We start from the raw sequence: 23,401 nt of genomic DNA on the forward strand, positions 1-23,401 counted from the left end.
ACTTATGTGCCACCATCAGCCGCTGCCCTCGACCACGCACACACGCAAAAGGAAGCACTCAGCTATTCAGGTGTACAGACAGTTCTCGCTCTAGAGCTTTACCAATTTTAAGTCTCCAACTTACATAAACACAACCGTTCTAGACAATTCTCCCATAGCCTAACACCTCTTACACACCAGGAAGTCTGCGTACCCAATCTGCACTCCCTCGGCTTCACGACTACTCTCCATCCCTACCAAAGCGTTTTACATTAAGCACTTCCTCTTCAAATGTTAAGGTTTAGAAAGCAGCAGTCCTTGAAAACAGAGTACTTTAGGTCAAAGTCTAGAAATATTTGAAAGCTCTTTAGGCTCCAACATATCGCCTCTGTGTGTTATGCCTTTAGTCTCACTCTTCTACATGACTCCTAAAAACGTTACAACACTGACCCAACACCCAGAACTACTGCAGTTCTAAACAGTAGTTCTCCCTTATCAATAAGCTGCCATTTGTAATTACCAAAAACGAGCTTTTCAGGAATACTTCCAGTAAAAAAAAAAAAATTAAGAAATTTGAATAGTGTTGCTTATTTTTCCCCAGTCAAAAGTCAGTAAAACAGCATTACTTGCTGCAGTCTGCTAAAACCTGGGCTTGGGAATTTTCCCGTAAAAATTAAGTTTATGCTTTAAAATACTATTCCACACACTCAACTGAAGTACAAGAAAGAAGTATCAATTCACGTTTCCTAAGAAGCACCTCGAACTTCAGACCAACTGAGCTGTCATTTCTAATTAAGGGCATTTACTCAGATGATGACAGGACTTTCAGTGCTGATGTCTGTACCTACACAATTTCTAGGAATTTTAATCACAAAGCAAAATTCTACAGCTATAGGTGCTTACGAACAAAACCAAAAAGGAGTCAGTCCTTCTCAAAGCGCTTAGAGTACTGGCGTTGAGAGAACAGATAAACTGAATAATGAGACTGTTCAGTCACTGTAACAGAGTGATTTCAGCACACCAACGTATGAAATAGCCATGATCTCTCTGCCTCAAACAGGCAGGGAATTCTGCAGAGAGAGCGTGAGGCTTGTTTGCACAAACCACAGAGGAATTTTAACTGAGGTACGAGGGACAGCAGCAGGGGCTAAAACACAGACTTGACTGTTCAGTTCTCTCAAAATGTGGTACGGCCTGGCAAACACCAGTAGTTGCAGTCCATTTCCAAATGCCAAAAGAATACCTAAAATAGAACAGTTCTTCCACAAGAGGCAATGAGTTCATGATAATCATGTTTTTCTTTCACTAAAGGACACGTCCAACATGTCCAAGTAATTTGTTAGTATGCTAATGTCAAAGAGTAATTTGATTCTCAGAAGCAAAACTTAATACTAACACGGTCAGTGCAACGCAGACCGACACCAACAGAACTGGACTCTAAAAAACGTTTTTGTGTACAAAGAAGTACAGATGTGTTTGAAACTGCATCTGAAAGCATTTTTCGAGAAAAACACTGTTTTCTACACTTTTATCTTAAAATAATAAATATTTATATATTAAGCTCAAAGTGTTCTGATCTATCCACTAAGCTCACTCTGCTATTTAACTTGACTGGAGGCGGGAAGGGGGGCTGTTCCATAAACGTTTTGTAGAAAACGTACTGCAACAGCAAGATCCCTCCCGAGAGACGCTTATATTCAAACTTGTAACACTTACTCGAGGGATGATTTCAAAGTTTAAGGATTAGGCATTAAAGAACAAATTCATACAGAAAAAATACGAATAGCTGTAGCATTCTAGCAGCGAATACACTGAACATGCTCTTCAAGGCACAGCAAGAAGAATAGGGAAGCATTCAAGATGCTGGCACTGCTACAGTAGCTGAGGCAGTATAAAGGCAACCACTGTAGCATGAAGTTCTTAAATTTCTGTACAGTGAGCTGAAGAAGCTTCTCTGCCTGTATTTTGAAGTGGGCATGGAACTTACTACTACAAAATTTTAACTTTTGTATTTCATGCCAGAATTTGCAGTAACTCAAAATACACACTTTTATGTTAAAAAAGGCAGTACAAAACAATTCTCTATGTACTAATAATTTGAAGAAACATCAGGACAAAAATCAGAACTTCAAAGACTAATTGGAAGTACAGAGGAAGTACAGCTGGAATCGATTCCCACAGAGACTTGCCAATGTTAAGTAAGAGGTTCCACTATCGCTGAAAATGTCCAAATTTGTTTATTTCAAAGCTAGTATAAACCAGTCCAGAACTGTAATATTTTTATTAAAAGAACACTTTACTGTTTGACTTCCAAAACAGTATTTAGAAAGGCAGAACAGCACAAAGAATTTCCTTACACTACATAAAACTTTTAAATCCCCCACTTCAAAACAACACTTTCAGTTTTAGTTCCTGTACTGACAGATCTATGGATAAACTTCTGCTAACAGTAATACCTAGCAGGTTGTTCAGCTTCATGTTTAGCTTTAAAAAAAACAAATCAGATTTACAGCCGTACAAGTAAGCCATCATCTCAATGTACTTGGTAAAACATGAAAAACAAGAAACAATTAAAATACTTACAGGTTGAAATATCTTCAGTTTTTTCTTCCCACTTGGATTTGCTGCTTTTTCAATCCTACCCTTGATTCCTTGGTCCTCAACAGATTTTTGTTCAATTGTTCCTATGCTTGTGAATTCTGTGCCATCCACATTTACTTGCCCCGCTTTCGCTTCCTGCTGGTCTAGTTCTGAAACAGGCTCATCCTGTCCCTGCAGAATGGTGCAGTTGGGACAGATATAGTCCTCACCGTTCCTTTCCAACAAGCGTCCTCGAGCCTCAGAAATACCCACGCAGTCACCATGAAACCATTCCTCACATCTATCACAACAAATCATAAACCTGGAAAAAAAAAAACAAACCACCAAGGAACAGTAAAGCATTGTGAACTGAACAGACAATGCCCAACAGATACTTCAAGCAGCAGATACTAAAGCACCGGTATACTGTTCTGCCTCACTGCTCATTTCTGTATTTGTTTATCCCCTGTTCTAAGTATTAGTTATAAACTCCCCTCCAAAGTTCAAACAAACCCAACAGCCCATTTACTACACTCAAAAAGTTAGCATTAGCATTTGGTTTCATTCTTCATCACACAAAAAATTCCAACTACTCGCACGCATTTTTAGGTGAAACCTTTGCCTACCTGTTGTTGTGAGGCTGACGACAAATACAATACAGCGCATTGGGGTCATAAATCTCAGACTCAGGTTTGCTTTTGGGCAGTTCTTCAGGTTCTTCATCTGTGACCCCTTTCGCATCAAGGGCAGGCTTTACCTCCTGAACCTGAAGATCTTCAGTGTCTTCCTCAGACACAACCACCTGACTAGCGATCTCGGTGCTGTCTGCAGTCTCAGGCTCTTGTTTGACAGACAACTCAGACTCAACTGGTTTATCCGACTGGGCGTCACTGGTTTCTGTAGGATCTTCTTCTGACTCTCCTTTCCTCAGGCGGTTCTGTATGTCCTTCAACATCACCTGCCCAGGTTTCTGCTCAACACGCTTCTTTCTTAGTCGATTCTGCAGCTCCTTTAGTGTTAATCCATCACTATCACTATCAGAAGTATCACCTTCCTCCTCCTCCTCCTCTTCTTCTTCCTCCTCCTCCTCCTCCTCTTCCTCCTCCTCTTCTTCCTCCTCTTTTGTAAGTCTGCTTTTAGAGCCTTTCTGATCCTTACTGCTCCTAGTGACCATCCTCCGAGTTACAGGTTTTATTTCTGGAGTGCTCTCAACACTGTCCTCTGAAGCAGTTTCAGCATCTGTAGGTGGACAGGACGCTGCCTCACTTGAATCCTCCAGAGCAGCAGGAACACTCCTCCTCCCTCTGCGTCTCACTGTGGTAAGAAATTCCTCCACTCTTTCTGTTCGCTTTGGTTGCCGTCCACTACGCCTGAGGTTTAAGCTTTGCTGCTGCTGTTGTGGCTGCTGTTCACTAGAGTCCACATCAGCATCTCCTGCCCCTTCTCGCTTCGCAATTGTAGTCCTTCGAAACCCCCAGGTTTTCCTGAACTCTTTACTTGTAGGCTTGATCGTTTTTTGTTCCTCCTCATTGCTTTGCTCACCTTTCTCATCCAAAACTGATGCTAAAAACAAGGGAGTAGTTATTACACTGGTGGTGAAGGAAGATTTTTTTTTTTCTTAAGGGTTTTTTTTTCCAACATAGTATTATTTTCTTTGTGATTATATGTATCTCCACCTCATTTTATGATCCGAAAAACAGCCAAAATGCTTTCTTGTGAATGCAATACAACAGCAGTAGCAATTAAGCACATCACTGAACACTATGCCAACATAATCCAGCTGTTACAAACTCTTCTGGTTTTTAGAAATCTATGTATATAGACACACAATGGACAAATAAGCCTATCTTCTGCTCAATTTAAAAGGAAGAAATCTTACCCGGAGAACGATTTTCCATGTTGTCAGTATTAGATTCAGATTCTAATGGCACTGGCTGTGAACTTACAGCTTGTTCCATAGCACGGACACCACTGTCCCCACCCTGAAACGCTGAAGAGAAACATAAGGTTCAAAACTCAGATTCAAAAACATTCATAACCTAAGTAATTACTAAATATTCTGATGCAATCTCATTATGTTATTGTAACAAATATTTTACTTGAATTTCAAGCCACTAATAGCCGCTAAATATCAACAAAAAGTTGACCAATTCCTTCAAAGGCAAAGCACTATGTTAAATATATTGGTTTGGACACTATACTGACATATTTTATTAAATAGCCTTAGGATTTCTGACTTTTCTGATATTTCTTTAAAAAAATCCTTTCATGGTATGAACTTATTCCCCGGGGTTTGTCTGGGGAAAATCCTGTAGCGGTTCCACTCCTTATGTGGACACAGCAAGCACACATGCACCAGTGTGAAAGACCATGGAGCAGAACAAGGAGTCATCCAGACAGACAGTACAGACAGTTACTGCTTTAAAGGTGAGGATGGTATTTGCTATCAACAACATTTTCTTGTAGAAAGGACTGCTGATTACCTGCAGCAGGGTAAGAAACAGGGTAGAAACAACAGCCAGTTTAAATAAATTCAATGCTACAAAACCACTGCTGCTTAGGTAATACACGGTTAGTGAAAGAATAATGAGGTTTTGAACAAAATGTAAAACCAGAAAAATACCCCAGTCTTCCTTGTTACAATAAAAAAGGTCTGTTATCTCGTCTATTAAACAGTTTAGCTGCTATTTTTGTTTCAGAAACACTGGTGGGCATTCAGGATAAAGCAATACACTTTCCCTTCATTGTTTCTCTAACAAGGCTTATTAGGTAGAAGAAATTATACAGAAAAGAACAAAATAAAAATGTTCCCAAGCATCTCTCCAGAAAAAAAAATCTGCATTGAATGAAACTGCAGAAAGGCTGCTCCTTGACATAGTTATTTACAAAAAGCTTTTCATCAAAATGACAAAAAAAACAACCAAAAAAAACCCCAAAATCCAGCAAAGAACCTCCAATTACCACAGATGGAGCAACAGGAAAGCAAAAAAAGAAAGAAAAAATAAAATCTGTGCTGACAACCAGAATCTCAATTTTTCTCAAAAGTCTTTTCCAGCATACTAGGAGACTCTCTTCTTTGAGAAGACAGATCTGAGACTGCATTTTGAGTAATTCAGGAAAAACCTGGTTTGAACAAGTATTAAAGTTAGCATTATACCACGGTGCAATGTTTTAAATGAGCTGCATGCCACGTATACACTCCTAAATGAATGCAGACACTATGTTTTACGGTCATTGCAGTTACATTGCTCCCGTGAAACCACAACAGGCAGCAGTAAGTATACCCCAATGAACTGGGCAACAGAAACAGTACTTTAAAAACAACAACAAGAACCACCTTTGGAGTAGTTACATGCATATTCCTGGCTCAAGAACTGCACAGGTAAGACAAGGGAACATTAACCGAATTCCTAAACAACAGTACTTGCTGAAAGAAAAGAATCAAAGATATTTCTAACAGCTGTACATATTGCAGCTACAAGCTTTCAGAGGCAACCTTTAGGAAGCTTTTCCCAATGTTGCAGTGGACACTGGTGATGCCTCCTTATTTCACACTGCATCAGCTGCATTACTGTTCTGCCTTATCAAACACTCTCTCTATGGTGCAACTCTTCTGCTTTCTAGTATTAACTTAACAGTGCTATTACAGAAACATTAACTGTCAATGCTATTGGAACATAAACATCCATGCAGATACATGAAAAACTTAACACTCAAGGTGTAACACGAGTCATTTCAGTAAGACACTACACATGTCGCTGTAAAACCAGCAGACTCCAGAACATCAATTTAAATAGTAACTGATTACTTTTTAACATTACAGCCAGAATAAAAAGTGAATTTTAAGCCTGTAGTATACTGGTAAAAAGCTGAAACTGCTTCAATCCAATAAGAAATTCCATTAAGCTCCCCCGTAAAAAAATCACTATCTTTTTTTAAAAAACAACACTAAAATTACATTCACACCAGAAAAATGCTGCAATGGAAGTAAGGGAACAAGTTAAAACAGTTAAAAGTTTACGTCTTTGTTTACCTTGGAAGACGAAGAAATGTTAAAAGCTACAAGCAGAGGTAATCCAAATTCTGAGATTTAAATTCCAGATAAAATGTAAAGAAATGAGAAGTCTCTTCAATGTCCTCTATATGCTTTACCTGACACAGCATTAGAGGTTCGAATGGTTTCTTCCTGCAGAGCTGAATGAAAAGGACAGCCAGAGGAGGGCAGCAAAGGATCAGAGTCATTCAGCATTATCCTTCCAGCACATGCTGAATTTCCTGATTCAGAAGTGCCAGACTGAGTCTCTGAGCTGTCAGCAGGACCAAATACTATCAATCCTCCTTTTCCTGCTGGCTCCTGGAAAAACAAACAGAGACAAAATAAGGCACTGATATATTTATGAATTTATCTTACTATTGTTTACATCAATTTGGAATTGTTTTGCCTCTATTACATAACAAATCAAATCTGTTATTCTTGATAGTTTTATACTTTCAGAAAGACACTGAAATTGGAAAGAAAAGTCAAAGTAAAGCAGTACAAGCTCCACCACTTTAACAACAGCTGAGACCTTTGAAATAAACACGATTGTACTCTCATCAACTCATTTAAGATCCATTAAGACTTCCAGAACAGTAACAAACTGTAATCAACAAATCTATGCCATTTACAGTATTTAAAAGCATTCTGAGAGTGAAATTTAATAAGCACGTATTGTGCAATGAAAACACAGAAATGCTTTTAAACTCCATCAACATGCCCAAGGTTACAGCAGGGAAGACTGACCAGTTTGTACTAAAATTCATCACAGAAGCCAACACCTACAGCTTTGAGGATTTAAAACCAAGTGGCTACTCAGTGGCTTTCCAAAGTGGGATAATAAAAATTTATAGCTGAGCTACAAAATTAAGGAATACTCCCTATCACTGTCCTTTTCACTAATAAGGTTTGCCACACAGAAAATTTCAAAGCTTTATTTCAAGGACAGTAGATTAAAATCAACAACATTCTCCCAAAAATCAACCCCTGGAAAACATTTCAAAGTCACACGGCGTTCACTTAAAGCATGTGAACAACTGTTTAGTCCAGGGGTCCCAATTCACATGCATGTGGCAATGAAACATCAACGCTGACTGCTTGCTTCCAAGCGCAAGAGCTTGAAAATCCCTATGAAATGCCTGCATCTAACCCAAAGTAGTCGACCAAACCACATGACCACTGAAAGAATTTGGGAGGAAAAGGAGGACCAGATGGACAGGATAGAAAAAGTCACATTTGAACTGGCCTATAAAATACATCAGTAAAGACAGAAGAACAAAACTGGACACAAACTCTCTGTGCCAGCATTCTGCAACTAAAGGAGCAGGGGAACTGCCACAGTAGGAGTAGGAAATAACTTAAACATTAATAATTCTTTCAAAGATATAAAAAGTGATAGCTAACACTCGAGGTGGGGAGACAGACAAATTTAAGGACAGAGCAGATAATCCTTTATACACATGCCAATACACAGTCTGATTTTTCTTTTTAAAGAACATCCGTCCATGTGTCGTGTCCCCCCCCATCTCTCAAGCCCCCAACTCTTAAAGCATCTTTGCTGTTTAGAAACACTTTTTACTTCCTAAGCAATGATCATCTCTAGGTCTTCTCCAATGCCATGTCATCGTCCCAAAAATAAGGAGAGAAGAAAAGACAAAACCCCTCCCCAAATCTGACTTTTATCAGTGGATCACTTTATTATTTCACAAACAATATATCTAAAAATTTGCATGACTGTAGCAAAGCAGAATTAGGAAAAAAGCCATGACTGCATAGCTAGATCCACGTCAGTATTTCCCTCCCTGTACCTCCTCTATAGAGGATTACGTACATTATCTACATTGTTTCCCTCAGCCAACTATTCCCACTCCAAAAAGAGGAAAAAAATTAAAAAAACAAAGACAATATAATAAACTAATTTTAAAGACCCTAGTGCTATATCTCATGGCATTGAATACCTGCTCTAACACGTATTTTGCTCCATTGTCTGAATCAGTGATTATATCCAGGGAGTCAGTCACTGATGGCTGAAGACAGTCTGAGTTTAAAGTGTCTTCTCCCACGCTGTTGTTCTGCAACAACCTTTCAATCTCCCTGTTCAGAATCTCCAACTCATCACACATCACGCAATTTTTAAGTCATACGCCTAAAGGAAGATGGAAAGTCACTAATCACTTCTTGTTCACTCTAATATTAAACTATGAAGCAAACTACGCCTCTAGAACATGTTAAAAAAAGCATTCTATTTGAATACCTTATCCAGTGACATACTAAAGAAAAAAACTGTCTAAAGGATTGTCTTCGCGGTGCACAATTACGTATCTGTGCACCCAAGCCCTGTGTGCAAGACGCTCTTGCCAACGACGTTTAAGCCGCAGAGCCAGGACCACAAAGTGGGAACCGGCACCCTCGGGTGGCTGAACACAACACATTTACAGTGTCAGTCATGCTCCACCCAGCGGCAAGGCTGCCCAGTGCACAGCCTACAGCTCTGGTTTAACATGAAATAGCATTTATAACACAAATAACAATTGAAAATGAAGAGATTCTACGCAAGATTCGTGCTCCTTTTTTGCATTAGTAGATGTTATCTCATTATTACTACCTGTATTATTACCTCTATCACTTACAGGAAAAAACTTTAACAGAACTGCAATGCTAAAATAATTTCAAACATAGAGGTGTAAAAATTCCATACACTTCAAACACTAAAATTACAGACCCTCTACATTTGCTGTAAAATGCTTGGTCGTTTCTCATTATCATTTAGTATCTCCATTTTTTTTCCTCTCCCCATTTGGTCCAAATCACTTTCCATGAAAAGTAAGAGTGTGTTTCAAACTTAAGTTTACATGAATCTGCTCTTGCAGAACAGTATCTTAATACAGGTTAAACTTAAATGCCTAAAAGAAGCTGAAAAATCAAAACATAAAAGCACAAAGCCTTAACTCACAATTACACTTTTAAACCCAGCAAGCCTGCTGACACTTCTAAGCAAACGTTCTACTAACTGCCTGCAAAAATATTTACTACAACATAAGGTGACTCTGGAAGTCTTCAAATATCTGCTTCTCTTCCAAAATCAGTATGGGCTTTTTTTCTTCATTTTGTTCTGTTTGTTCTCAAGTTATCTATTCAACTGCCATGGAGATACTGACAAAAACGTAAGCTGAGGCAGCAAACTGGTTATCTTGTTTTGAAAGAACCGAACAGCCATGATCAACTTAATCTTATTCCTCCTAATACAGTCCACTAATCACATTTCTGAAACTGAAGTCCTAACTGGAAACTAAAACTATTGTAGTTCCCCTAACAGTCAATTCCCATCAGCATCATCCTGCCTTTCTGCCACATCTCCTTTAGAAAGGATATTACATATTTTGAAAACTTGAGGCAAGAATCTCTGTGTGATGGGACAGAAGGCAAAAGACTGTTAATAATAAACATATATACTGTTGCTTATTCAAAATGTCCTCTGGTTTTGCTTAGGTTAGCATCTTCTGTGGTGAGTAACCTCCACTGTGAAAACGTATAAGCTTTTAAGACCAACTACAAATAAAGAAACACAAATCAAGAGTTTTTTAAAGGAAAAATCTCTTCTCCCTTCACAGATGAAGTAAGCTTTGCCAATACAAACCCCAGGTTGATTTGAGTGTGGTTCCATATGCAGCAGGTCCTCATTAGACAAAGGATTCACAGTGCTTATTAAATCCATGTTTGTGGACAATGAAGCACAAAGTACAACCCTAATACTACCTGGGCTGCTACTGTCCTGCTCCCTCCTCCCATGCTCAGCTACACGGTCTTCGCCACATCCACCCACACCCCTCTGCCACACCAACAGTCACCTGGCTCCTTAGTAAACACTCAGCTTACGAGTTCAACGGAAAACGAACCCGCCAAAGAGTGATTCAAAAGGGTAAGAAGAATGAACACCAGAACTAGTGTAAAGACGTGCAAGAACAGGGATCGAGAACAAGATCCCCCCACGCAGGCTGAGCTGGTGTAGCACCTTGCCCCATCGCGTTCACACGTGCAGACCATCACCCCTGCAGCAAGCACTCATCAGATCTTAGCCAGGAGGATTTCGTTAACTGCCCCCTCAGTCAAGACTCTGTTTTAAGCTTGCAAAGTGTAATAACACGAGCATTCCAGTGAAACAGAACAGCCACTCATCTAAAAGCGGAGCATAAAGCTGATGCACAGTATCTTGAGAAAGATTATTCAGCCAAGAAAACATTTATTTGGGTTTTTCCTCCCCCATTAATTTGCGGGTAAAATGTTACAGCTTTCCCAGAACAAGTTAAGTACTTCAGTTCATTCTGGACCTAAACTCCTAAAGCAATCGAAACACAAAAGTATCCTACCCTAGAAAAATCCATCTCAAGCTTTTCATTTCAATTTGGTCAACTATTCTCAAGCAGTGACAACCCCAAGAACGCAGGGCTGCCCGCTCTGTAAGACTACAGAGGCCATCGCTACACTCAGCATCCCTGTGGATTCTCCAGCTGCTGCAGACCTGTGTGTTTTCAGTACACATGGCTTGAAGCCATTCCAGAGCAGTATCAGCAGCCAATTTAATGAGACAGAAAAGATGCTCCCAAATTCCAAATTCCACACACAATACATATTAGAAATCTATCCTCCAACACACCCTCAACTGAACACCACCAAAGCAAGCCTGTAATCTCACTCCACATTTCTGCAAAGATATCATCCCTCTTGGATCCAGACGAAACCTCAAGAAAAGCATACTGCTATCTACTGCCCTCTTTGTAACCCAACAGTTTACAAATTTCAGGCAAAAAAGAAGAGAGATTATCTACGCCAGCAACAGAGCTGAGAGGAGCTGGCAGGCCAGGCAGCTTGAAGACACCTGGATCTGCTGATGCCGACTTCATTAAGCCCTTTTTAAGATGCCTCAATATAACATCTTAATCTGATGACAACAGAGCAAAGCTTTTTAAGAACACAAACATTTCCCTGTATTTTTGTGTTCGTATTTTTAGACAAAGGCCAATTCAACAAATCACCAACCAATATACACTCAGATCACTAATCCCACTTTTAGTTTTTTCTCTCATTTTCCTGAAGGGGTAATAAAATGGGTCTGCTGACTGCATAAAAAATTTATCTTTTCTAGAACTTATCATTTTAACTGCATTAAGAATTCCCTGGCTCAAGTTACCTGGGAAGACTTCACTCTTTAAAAAAGGATCTTGAAAGACAGCTCAGCAATAAAACCTTTAATAGGAACTTAAAAAAATCACAAGAAATCCTCACAACCACAAAAACCCACCACCAAACAACACACAAAACTACATCACAATTCAGGGTAAATTTTTCAGTTTCAGCTTACTAGCTATTTTATTTAGCTTTTTTGAGGAATCTATATGAAAGACTAGTGATCTTTATCCTCTCAATGTTAATCCTCATTGTCAACAGCTAGGTGACAAAATATGCTGCACCTTATTCCATGTTCTTGGATCTCAGCACTCTTCAATACTCAGCAAATTTAGTACAACCTGCACAAATTCTGGTATCTCATTATTTAGAGGTTATACAAGCACCTTGCACAAATAACTTCAGTCCAAATGATTAATACCTGGCAACTATTAGTTCTCTTACTCCTCACTCACCCCAAGAGCTCTACAGAAGGATGTCTTTGAAAGATCTCACACAGATTCACCCCTACACAAGCAAGCAAGGTTCAAGACTTGTGACAGACCCTAGCACCTGCAGGAGTTGTTTCAGTGTGACCTGTTACCTAACAAATGTTCTCCGTGACAGACAAAGGCACTCCTCCCCCCGCCCCCCAGTCCTCATATTGAAGCTCCAGTTAATGTTTCAGATACATGATGGGTATTCAATGGCCAGGGCGCAAGGACAGGACAGAAATCCCAAACAACCACACTGGCCAATACAAGGTTCAGCACCTTTCTGAGCATTAGGGTTAGTGAGAAGATAGAACATCGTTTGCAACTGCAAAGAAATTCAAAGCGTACGAGTCCTAAACCTTCTGGCTCTTAAAAGCAGGTATATCACTCATCAGCAACCAGTTTCATCTCCATGTCCTGACACAAAGCCAGTCTATGCCAGTATTTAAGATATTAGCTTCGACCAGAATGACGTGTAATTTGAGTTTCTTCAGAAGGCTTGACATGCAAGGTTTTTGAAAATATCCAGAATGGGTTTCTCAAATGGCAAACAAACCGCAGGATGTCACAAACAGGACAGCAGCATCCTCTCCAGAATGATATAACAGTGATTCAAATCACAATTGACACTGTTTGCTCATTTTATTCCCTGTAAAAGAGGCACTGAGGTTTGGCCTACACCTCCTTCAAGTGTTAAAAAATTCCTAATAAGCAAATATATTAATATCATATGCGAAAAAAAATGTCTGAGAACTCCTATAAGGACACAATTTCTGATGTAAATAAAAGAAATGTTGGTACGGCTCAGTTGGTGCCACCCCCCTCAGAAGACCGATGCCACTGAAAATTACTTTGCATCCCTATTTGTCAAAGATGGCATCTGGGAAACCTGCCTTCTTTCTACTAATCAGCAGCAAAATTAATCCCTTGCATCAACAAGCATTACAAAAGCAGCCCAAAGGAAGTCAGTAGGGCAAAACCTACTTTGTACATAAATAAGCAATTCCATTCAGACCACAAGAAAAGGCACAATCCTGTGACCCCTAAGAACAGCAGGAAACAGGTTTTGCACTAGCACCAGAGAAAGCCACATACACACAGGGCTGCAGTGCAGTCCCCTCCACCTGCTCCCCCATGAAAGATGCAAGAGCACACTGCTTACATGGGAAGCAACACAAAACCAGATGACCAAGACCAGTACTTGGTCTGTTATTTTCATATAAAACATACCCACTGCTTAATGATTTAAGTATCTTCCTTCTGAAAGAAAGAAAACACCTTTCAAAAAGTTGTGAAATGGCAATGTCGTGACTAGAGAGAAGCAATGAGAACTGCTCAGCTCAGAGAATTGTACGGCTCAAGTCTGGATATAGGCAGACATAAAAAAGTTGTGATCCTGAACTCCCCCCCTGCACCCCAAATAATTTACTATCTCAATACTTGACTGCTAAGACAAGCGGCAGTTCACGATCCAAAGTCCAAATCCCTGGTAAATAACAAAGATTTTATGCCAGTAGTCCGCATTTGAAAGATCATGTTAAAAATAAAATTTGCATAAAATCTAAGTATTTCAATGCTTATAGTTAGACCTAGAATAATACAAGCAACGAGAAATAACAGTACAAAACCTAACACTGATCTGCAAATGCATTACTGGCTATTATTAAACACACTAAAATTATAAAAAACCCTAACACCTCATATACCCACGATCCCAACAACTTAAAAGTGACTCTATTTAAAAATACTAACACATTAACAAGCTATTCAATTTGCATGATGTAGATTCACCAGTACATAATTCAGTAACACAGCCGTGTTCCTTGGCAATACCCCATCCTAATTCAAGAAAAGGGTCGTGCTCTTGAATACTGCGTGAAGCAGTAGCAGTAGTTCTAGGTGAGTATGAACTGTGCTACACAGCCAAATTAGGACAAAGTACCAACAAGATCTAGTTTTAACCTAGCTTTTAGTATCAGAACAGTATTTCAACTCTAGATGCATGTAACAACGCAACAAGGTATTCATTTGTCTGGGCCCACTGACATCTACAGCAGTTTCACATCACACCCCTCCACTCAGACCTGCTGCTCCCTCCCTCACCTCCCCATCTCCCTTTACAAAGACATGTTCTGGCACTTGTAAAGCCTCCCTCTGCAGCGGAGGGCAGTACCCCACCTAAGTTCCTACCAAAAGTAATGGAAAAGAACTGAATTGATTAGCATGGGAGATGAAGCTGCCCCAGGACACAAATGGTTGCACCGGAGCAGAGAGAATCTGCACCCTCTGAAGGCAGCGGAAAGCAAGCGTGTGACAGCACCCGCACCACAGCAGTCTGCCGTAAGGGAGCTCCCCAGGGACCCCTCAGCACACCAACGGGATTAGGTCTCCCAGTAGCGGGGGGGAGAAAAAAAATTAATTCAGAGGTTTCTGCACCTCTGTCGAGACGCCCTTCCTCAGTCTCACTTAACGTTTTACCACGAAATCTTTGAAGGTACGGTAAGGCCTTGTGGTGTCCTGATGTGGTATCACAAACAATCCAGCAGTGTCCGTCAGTAACACCCCTGGAAACTCAGACAGACCCCTTCCATGAAGTTTTGTGGTTCGCAGGTTTTCTGACTATGAAAGCAGCTTTTTTTTTTGTTTGGTGTGGAATAATTATTCCAAATGCCCAGGGTATGGTGCAAAACACTTGTTCTGCCCATTAGGTGCACACTTACATGATACCAAGTACTACCAATACGCACTGCTGATGCCAATCAACTAATGAGCTTTTAAATGTAAACATTAACTACCTTTTCTAAACTCCAAAGATGCAGAAAGAAGTGTTCCATTTTCTTCCAGATTTTCCTCTTACACTTACAAATTTCACAAGATTACTGTTCTCCACTTGACAAAGATATTGAAGAAATATTCTCAACTAAAAATAAACTTTATAGCAAATCAACTTGACTGCTCATTTTTTAATATAATTAAACAAATGGATTCATTTCAAGAAGTTAAAGAAATAGAATCCCTTAAAAATAATAAATGCATTCACTTGGTCTCTGTACTTGTAATAATAAAGAAATGAACCTTTCCAAACTGAAATGTCTTTACTCAGCCATTACTATCAACCCTCTCTACTGGATGCCTGAAATACACCCTCATCCTTTCCGTGATTTCTGTCAGCCTCCTCACTTACCTTACGTCAGCCTCGCCAGAAGGCCACTGCCTCACATGATGGAAAACTGCACACACACAGGACAGCGATCCTGCACGTCTGCAGTGAACGCGGGACCTCCTGGAAGTGTTGAGTTTAACATGTGTGCACAGAACCACATCACCACGCACACACAGCAGTTAGAAAACACAGTGAGTGTCTCCGCAGAGTGACATAACTACTCCAAGCAAAAGCACGGAAAGTCGCTCCCTGGTTTACGCAAAACAAAATACACACACACACCCCTGAGTTTATTTTGATGTCTTTCAGACTACAAATTCATAATCCCATGCAAAACACTTCTTAAAATGTTGTTGTTTCAGATTGCATCATACAGGAGCAGAACAGTCAGAAGAAAATAAAGAAGGGATGGACCACTCGGTAGGTATTGCAGCAGAACAAGAGCAGCACCAGATATTCCAAGTGTACTTTATTCTGGCAAGCAGCTAAAAGTGCTTCTTTGAACCAGAGTGCAGTTCCCACAGCTAAACTGAGCTAAAGAGCCATTTCTGAGAGAAATATTTGAGGCGCTTCAGCAGCAGCCCCACCAGAAATCTGGCAAACATGAAAATTCTCTTTTATAACAAACAAGATTGATCACATCTATACTACAGATGGTCACTGTCACGGTTGCACAAGTCAGGAACATTAAGGGGTACAAGCCCAATCAACAGAGCCGTGCTGGCAGGAGCACCTCATATTGGTGTAATTACATCCACAAAACCGTACTTTTACCTGTAGGAGCCGTTGTGTTTGCGGGGGGGGTGGCAGGTGTGCACCGCCCTGGTGCAGCCAAGCTCTATCAGTGTGGCTGCACAGACAACAAGAGAGCTCTATCGACCCACTAGTACAGGCCCTTCCAAGGAGGGAAGCAGTTTATCTCGGGAGGAAGCAAGGCTTTGAAAGTTCACTCAAACTCCTTGAATGAAAAAAGTTACACCAGCAAACAGATTCTAAGGTATTTGTGCGTGCATTAGAGCTTTGGCCAGCACAGCTCTGCGAGCAGCAGGGGAAAGAACTGTAACCGGCAGCTGCAGTGACAGAACTTTAGTACAGGTCAAACCTTAACATAAGTCACTTGCTCTATGCACATCCTCCAACCTGTAGGCCCGTTAATTGTGTTTGAGAAACAAAATTCATATTCAGTTTAGTGTTTTCTGCACTTGAGAAAACAAACTAATTTTAAGAGGAAAGAAAAGTATTATATACATGCCATTGGTATTTTCTAGTCCAGAGCTTACTGGGTGCTTGAAAGACTAGGCAGATACACTCTTGGGCTTACTAACAGACTGACATTTGGCTTTTTTACCATTGCTATAATATCTTTTGAAGCCTTTATTCACATTCTTCTGAGTAAGCTAATACGGTATCTGCCCTAACAATGAAAATTTACCCAAAGACAACAAGACAAAATTGAATTTTTTGGTCAGGTTCACTTCTCCTCTCAGGGTCTGAATAATATGAGCAAAAATGAGATAGCAAATAGACACTGCTCATTAAGAAAAGTCCTGCGCAGAATCACAAGCAGTGCAGATAGTTCTGCTTTTTTCTTTTTCCCTTTTACACAGCTTAAAAGAAAAAAAAAAAGTCAGCTTTCTATGGTTAAAAGCTTAGGTTAAAAAAACCACAAACATAACCATCTCTGTACAAGAAACCTTCTAAAGGCCCCAGTACAAGCCAATTTTACAAACCGTGGTCCTAAGTTTAGGCAACACAAATATCAATTACAAACTCTGATTGTTACTGGGTATTAGCCAATATAGGGGATCTTTATCATTCCTTTCCCATCACCGTGAATGACAATCCGGCATTCCTCTGCTCAAGTACCAAAGAAATTAGTTCTTCATCGTGGCTGTTAACTGAACAGCAACACTTACTGGGCTAAGCCTGAGAATCTCACAGTTTAACTCTTCAACATCCCACAGCTTGTTTATTTTTAAATGTACAGAATTACAGTTCTACAGCTGACAAGTTTCAGCTTGAATATTTACACTGTAGTTAAAAATCCCTCAAACAGTTTTACACAAACTAGTAAAGCTGTACGGGCTTTTTACCAAGTTCACATTACAACAATACATAAACTAGTTACACATCCTAAACTATTATAGGTAAAAGATGTTAGTTTTATATTTAATTAAACTATCTATCCTCTGGCATGTCTAGTTATTGTTGAACTGTCTATAGAAATGGATTCAAAACAACTGCAGGTTACAATTTCTGACCCTATCAGCATAGCTATTGAAGAAAAAAAAAAAACAAAAAAACCCCACACAACCACCCAAACAAGACATCTGCATTTTCACACTTCTTTCCCTTACTGCATTTGTAAAAAAAGTGAGCTAAAATACATCATCTGAAACCAGCTATCGTTTTCACTCTTAATTCCATCAAAAAGGCTTCATTAAATGAAGTAAAACAGGTATTAATTTCTCGTTCTGAATTTAGTGAACCACAGTAATTAGAGCACACTAATTATGTCATTAAAAATGCAGTTAACAGTTCAGTTCCCAATTTTGATTAGGGTTTATTGTGAGAACACACATAATATGCACATGTAATCTTCGTGTCTTGGCTCTGTAACTGAAAATTTAAGATTTTTCTTAACCTCAAAGTCTATTAGTGCTTTTGAGACTAACACCATTAATAATTGTGAAATATTCACTTATTTCAGAAGCTGTATTAGCTAAAAACTTAATAGTAGCACAACCCTCAAAGCATTAACTGACAGTTGACTGAAGATTCTCCTAGTGAGGAGGCTTGACAGCACACAAAAAAGCAACCAGTTCTTGCATAAACTAGATAAATCTTTCTTACATTAAAATCCTCTCCTTAATCTCCTACCACTGCCCTAGCACTACAAGAGACACTAGGCAGAAAAAGTGCACCAGAGAATAAAACCGGTGCAGACAGACACTGCAGCTTCTGCCAACTAAACCCCATCTTATCTTCCTCTTGCTGAGTACAGTCCCTCCTTCCACGTTTATCAGTTAAATTAAACTCTCAGCCTAACCCCTATAATGTTTGCCCTTCCCATTCCCACTTCAGATTTCCTGCTGAAGTTTCAGGCTGCACAGAACTAAAATCCCACAGTTGTAAACCACAACTATAGAGACAATTACTGTGTTAAACCGGAAACAACATAATCTGCTGCCAGCAAATCTTAGTAGTGAAGCAGGATTAAGTGGAGCAAATGCTGCCTTTTGATGAGTCTAGTAGATGCTGAAAGATATTTAGTCAATTTTATTTACATTCTAGACTCACTTAATTCTACTAGCATTGCTTTTGGGAGTTCCAGGGTTTTGTTTTTCTTTAACTCAAAAGACATCTCTTCGTTGTATGAAAAGCACCCTCTGAAGTCCTGTGCGAATTATATGTATTATATTAGAACAGTTTTTAAATCTATAAATATGTTGTAGCGTACACACATTCGCAGCAGAGCAAAAACAACATTGGCAAGTCAATACAAATAAACCACAATAGTCTTTAAAAAAGCCAAACCCCACAGAAAATTTGTTTTAGAAGAATTACTTAAATGCTAGTCTTGAAATCAACAATTATTCGATTTGCAAATCACTGAAGTCAAGCTGTTTCAAAGCAGCCTGAAAGCTAACATGAGCCTTTATTCTTTCACCAAGGTGCATTAAAACACCTTTATGTGCAATATGTTTCTGGAACTATCAAGGGAAAAAAAACCTTAAGGCCCAACTGAACAGCTATTTTGAGTGTACTTCTATATTTATTCCTATAGAAAGTTCCAAATGTCAAGGAACGATTACAAGCCGCTGGCATACATAAAAGTGGAGCACAACCCAAAATATCTATTACAATTAACACAGAGTATGCTACACTTGTACAGTAACCACACATTATCATTTTTCATTGACCAGCAATTAAATTGCTTAAACAGCTAGTAAATTTTGTTTGTGGAAGCAGCAACAAGCCAGTTGAAGCTAAACCAATTCAAATTACCACTTACAAGAAAACTGTGTAAAATAGAAAGACAAAAAAAATCAAACAGTGAAAAAGTTCTAATAAAAAAAGGCAAAATATAGTTGAGTATCAGCTGCCAAAGAATTTAATTAACCAAGGCTGTGATGATTAAGTATTCAAAAGAGCCTTTTTCTGCAAAAAATCCCAAATAGGTTATTCAGAAAAAAGAAAAAAAATAAACCAGGGAAATTAAGAATGCTATAGACATCCTTTTGAGTTAAATAAAAGGAATCAGCGATTTTTGTCTGCCTGAAGTTCCTAGAAGGAAAACATGAAAGCCCATGCAAGAAAAACAGCACATTACACCGTTTTGAATTACTGAACATACAAACAGCGGGGAGAGTGTAACACATACACATTTTGCAAGACGTTAAAAAGACTGTAACTCTCTTTCCAAGTTAAAAATGACAAGCTAAAAGATTTTCTTAGCCTACTACTAAAATACAGCTATCACTTGGAGGTATAAAATGAAAAACACTTAACTGTATGAAAAAAAAATTTGGTCACCGTCAAAAAATGGCTCTGCAAGCCAAATAAGCGGCTCCAAAGTACCATCACCTCCAAGAGACAGTATTTGAGTACATTAGTGCAAAGGTTGGGCAACAGTTATTGACAGGGAATTCACTGAACATTTAAAACCAGCCAACAATCACTACGGCCTCGAAACTGAACCCCTCCTCTTTTCCCCTACAAGAAAGTCACCAGCACGTGATCAAATTCACTCTTTCTTGTTTAACTCACCAATAAGGAGATCGCCTCCAACGCCCAGAGAAAATAAATGTCACCTCAAGGCAGGTTAAGTTTTAGTCCCACCCTCCGAAGAACCCCAGCCCTGGACTGCGTTTTCGGTTGCGTTTCTGGAGTCCCCAGCGGCGAAGAGCACCGCCGCGGCCAAGGGCGCTACCCCCGCACCCCGCCACCCGCCAGGGCCGCGGCGGAGAACCCCCCTCGTCCGGTACTAGGGCAACGGTGAAATTGAACGAGAAAGGCGGTTAAAGTCGGTCGTGACGTCACGGAGAAGCTTGCCGGCATCAGCTTGAGTATGACGTCGATCGCCTCCGAGCACAACCGTCTTCTCCTTTCCCCCCCAACATGGAGGAGCCCGCCTTCTAGCCCGCTCCGCCCGGGGAGGGCGTCCTCTCCGCTCCGGCCCAACCACGTTATGAGCTTATGGGGCGGCGGCTTTTTAGCTTCCTCCGGGGCCCCCGCATTGAGTCGCCGACCTCCTCTGGAACCGGGCCAGGCCTCCGGCGTGCCCCGCTCCCTGCAGCCGCACCGACGGTCCCCTGAAAACAGGCCGCGCCGCCCCCTCCCCGGGCTCCCACCGGCCGCCCTGACCCGCACCACCCGCCCGCCTCCATTTTCTAGTCGAGCCCAAAGGCGTCCAGGCCGGAGGAGGCGGCCCGCCCCTTTTCCGCGACCCCTCCGCCGCAACGGCGGCGCCGCTCCCTTTCTCCTCCCGTCCCGGTGCTTCTCCGGCTGCCTCCTTCACTTACCGCGGGGAAGGGGTGGGGGGGGAAATCTCGCTGCCGCCGCCGAGGGTCTCAGCCGAGCCGAGCCGCCATTTCCTGCTCGCAACGGCTCCGGAGCGCTGGGCGGGTGCGCTCCTCCCCCGCTACCATAGAGACCGATATGGCGGCCAACGGCAGCCTAGAACGCTGCGCTTTGCGCACGGCTCTCGGAGGACTTCGGCGCGCGCTGGCTCCGCCTCCCGGCCTGGCAGCGCGCGCGCGCGCTCCCTGGCGGCAGGGCGCCGGGCGGGAAGGCGGCAGCGGCGGCCCCTCAGCCCCGGCCCCTCAGCCCCGGCCGGAGCCGCGGCCGCTCTTTCCCGCCTCCCTCCCGGTCGAAGGGAGGTCGAGCCGCTTTTCCCACACGGCCGTAGCGGTGCGGCTGCCCGCGGAGTCCCCGTCCCGTCGGTTCTAGGCCGCGGCACGCTGCCGTCCTGCGGCCTTTGAGGAAAAGGGAGGGCGGGCCGCCTCGGTCACCCTCAGGGCTTCTCTGCAAAGGAGTTATGTGGGGCAGAGAACGCCTGCTCCCCGTTTTCTTATCAAAAATACGGGGTGGTCTTGCCTCGCAGGAACTGCGGTTTTATTCGTCATTCGTGAGGTTGCAAGTGCCAAAGCAAAACCGCACAATAGCAGTGCTAAATAGTATTTAAAGTGACTTTTCTCACAGGCTGAGCACGCTTTGTCACAGGATTAACGTGGCAGAGGAGCTCGCCTGCTGCTTGCAGACCCGCCTGCTCCCATCAGCTCTGCTCCCCACCTGTGCTTATTCCATTAGAGTTTTGTTTTTCCTATTCTGCTCCATCTGTTTTAGAAAAAAAAAAAAAAACGAATCGCAGTTGCTGCAGTAATGCTTTCCTCTGGGTCCAGGTTGTGGAGCACTGTGGAAGCGAAGTGTTCACTGGAGCAGCACATCCCCCACATGGAGGCTTCCCAGTAAACACCCTTTAAAAATGGTTAGGCTACTCAAAAAACCCCACCAGGATCCAAGGTGCTATAAATAGTTGCAGAGAGTTAACTCCCATTTACATGGTTTGTTCCTACTGTCGGTGATTTTAGCGACCAGAATCACCTACATCTCACAATCACTGAGGGGTCCCAGGGTTTACAGGAGGAGCCACGAGGCCATGCGAACACTGCTGACCCGGACATTTGAAGAGCCTTTTAGGCCGTTGGAGGTGTGAGTTTGCCTCTTTGACCCGGATCCCGCACATTTTTCCTCATGGGTTCCTAACCATGATTTCAGCTGGATTCCAGACAGGCACAGCACTTACTAAAATGGATTAAGGAATGAAAACATGAGGAAACATAAAAACATACTTAGCATTAATTCTATAGAATTACAGGATCCTATTGAGTAACTCGATTATATCTTTAGACATCTACGTTCTATATACAAGACTTCTGGTGGCAAAAGCCAAGGATAGTGTTGGAAAAGCTACTAGCTTTTTGCCTGACGGCCTAGTCAGCCTCTTTCTCCACCTGTAAAACTGGGCAGCATTAATACTTACTTCACACAGGAACACCAAGAGGTAAAAAAAAAAACAACACAACAGATTCCTGTGCAAAAGTACAAGACACCATGATTAAAGGCAAGCAGAAGTTTCATTTTTGTTCTGCAGCTACAACAAATGAAAAGCACGTGGACGGGAAATACCTTATGATTTGGTAGATCAAGCTGCACTGTAATTTATGCCCTGGGAAAAGCTAATGTTGTTAATGGACAAATTTAGCATCTAGGGAGTGCTCAGCCCCAGGAATTGCCCACCAGGGGAAAGGGAACATGCAGAACAAGGAACTGCACACCAGCAGTGAACAGGAGATGCCTGTGATAGGGGATCCAGCAGTGAAACAGGTATTAAACTCCTCTTACACGCATTTGGTAAGAGGCTTACACCATCTTAACCTAATACTGATTCACTCTGCACACCCAGTGAATACCAGCTGAAGCACATTACACTCCAGCCCACAGAAACACCTACATCTTTGTGTTAAAGCCCAAGTCAGAGCATCTGCCTGCACTGACTGAACACCTGCAACACCTTCACTTGACTGGTGCTGTCAGCACCTCAGTTCTTTCCCTGCCTCATTCCCTTCCCTTTTCCTGTAAGAGCTTGATTTCCCTTAATTTGGAAGATTTACTCCTGGGTTACTGGTCTGAATCCGCACTGTCCTGGCAGCAAGCTGAAGCAGCTTTTTTGGTGATCTATATAATGCGATTTTTGTTTTGGTTTAGGCCTCCTCGACGATAGTTTCTAACTGGTTTGAACTGAAAACACTGCTGGGAAATCCTAGCGGAGATTAATGACTATCAATCAGCTTCTAAAACAGTCTAATAAGCGCCTTATTATCTCCTCTTCTTAAACACTGGAGAAGCTTATGCAGAGATATCTACAAATCCCTCAGCACTAACTCCCCTTAAAACTTTTTTCCACTGCTTTCCAAAACCTTT

The 23,401-nt window shown here is 41.4% G+C and overlaps 1 protein-coding gene across 2 annotated transcripts in view; it reads right to left on the bottom strand.

Annotated features, from left to right (window-relative positions):
• The window catches only part of DIDO1 (death inducer-obliterator 1), a 41,759-nt gene extending 33,041 nt beyond the window's left edge, over nucleotides 1-8,718 (bottom strand). Inside the window, exons 1-5 of one of the 2 annotated variants that reach the window (XM_086474780.1) lie at nucleotides 8,554-8,718; nucleotides 6,712-6,913; nucleotides 4,439-4,549; nucleotides 3,186-4,122; nucleotides 2,563-2,881 (exon numbers count right to left, since the gene is read on the bottom strand). In XM_086474780.1, coding sequence (XP_086330906.1) covers nucleotides 2,563-2,881; nucleotides 3,186-4,122; nucleotides 4,439-4,549; nucleotides 6,712-6,913; nucleotides 8,554-8,718 — 1,734 coding nt within the window. Of the gene's footprint in view, nucleotides 1-2,562; nucleotides 2,882-3,185; nucleotides 4,123-4,438; nucleotides 4,550-6,711; nucleotides 6,914-8,553 lie in introns of those variants that run through there. The other variant, XM_086474782.1, reaches the window with a different exon arrangement.
• Nucleotides 8,719-23,401: the final 14,683 nt, after the last annotated feature.

The sequence above is a fragment of the Leptosomus discolor genome, chromosome 17, assembly GCF_034619465.1.
Source record: "Leptosomus discolor isolate bLepDis1 chromosome 17, bLepDis1.hap2, whole genome shotgun sequence".
Lineage (NCBI taxonomy): Eukaryota > Metazoa > Chordata > Aves > Leptosomiformes > Leptosomidae > Leptosomus > Leptosomus discolor.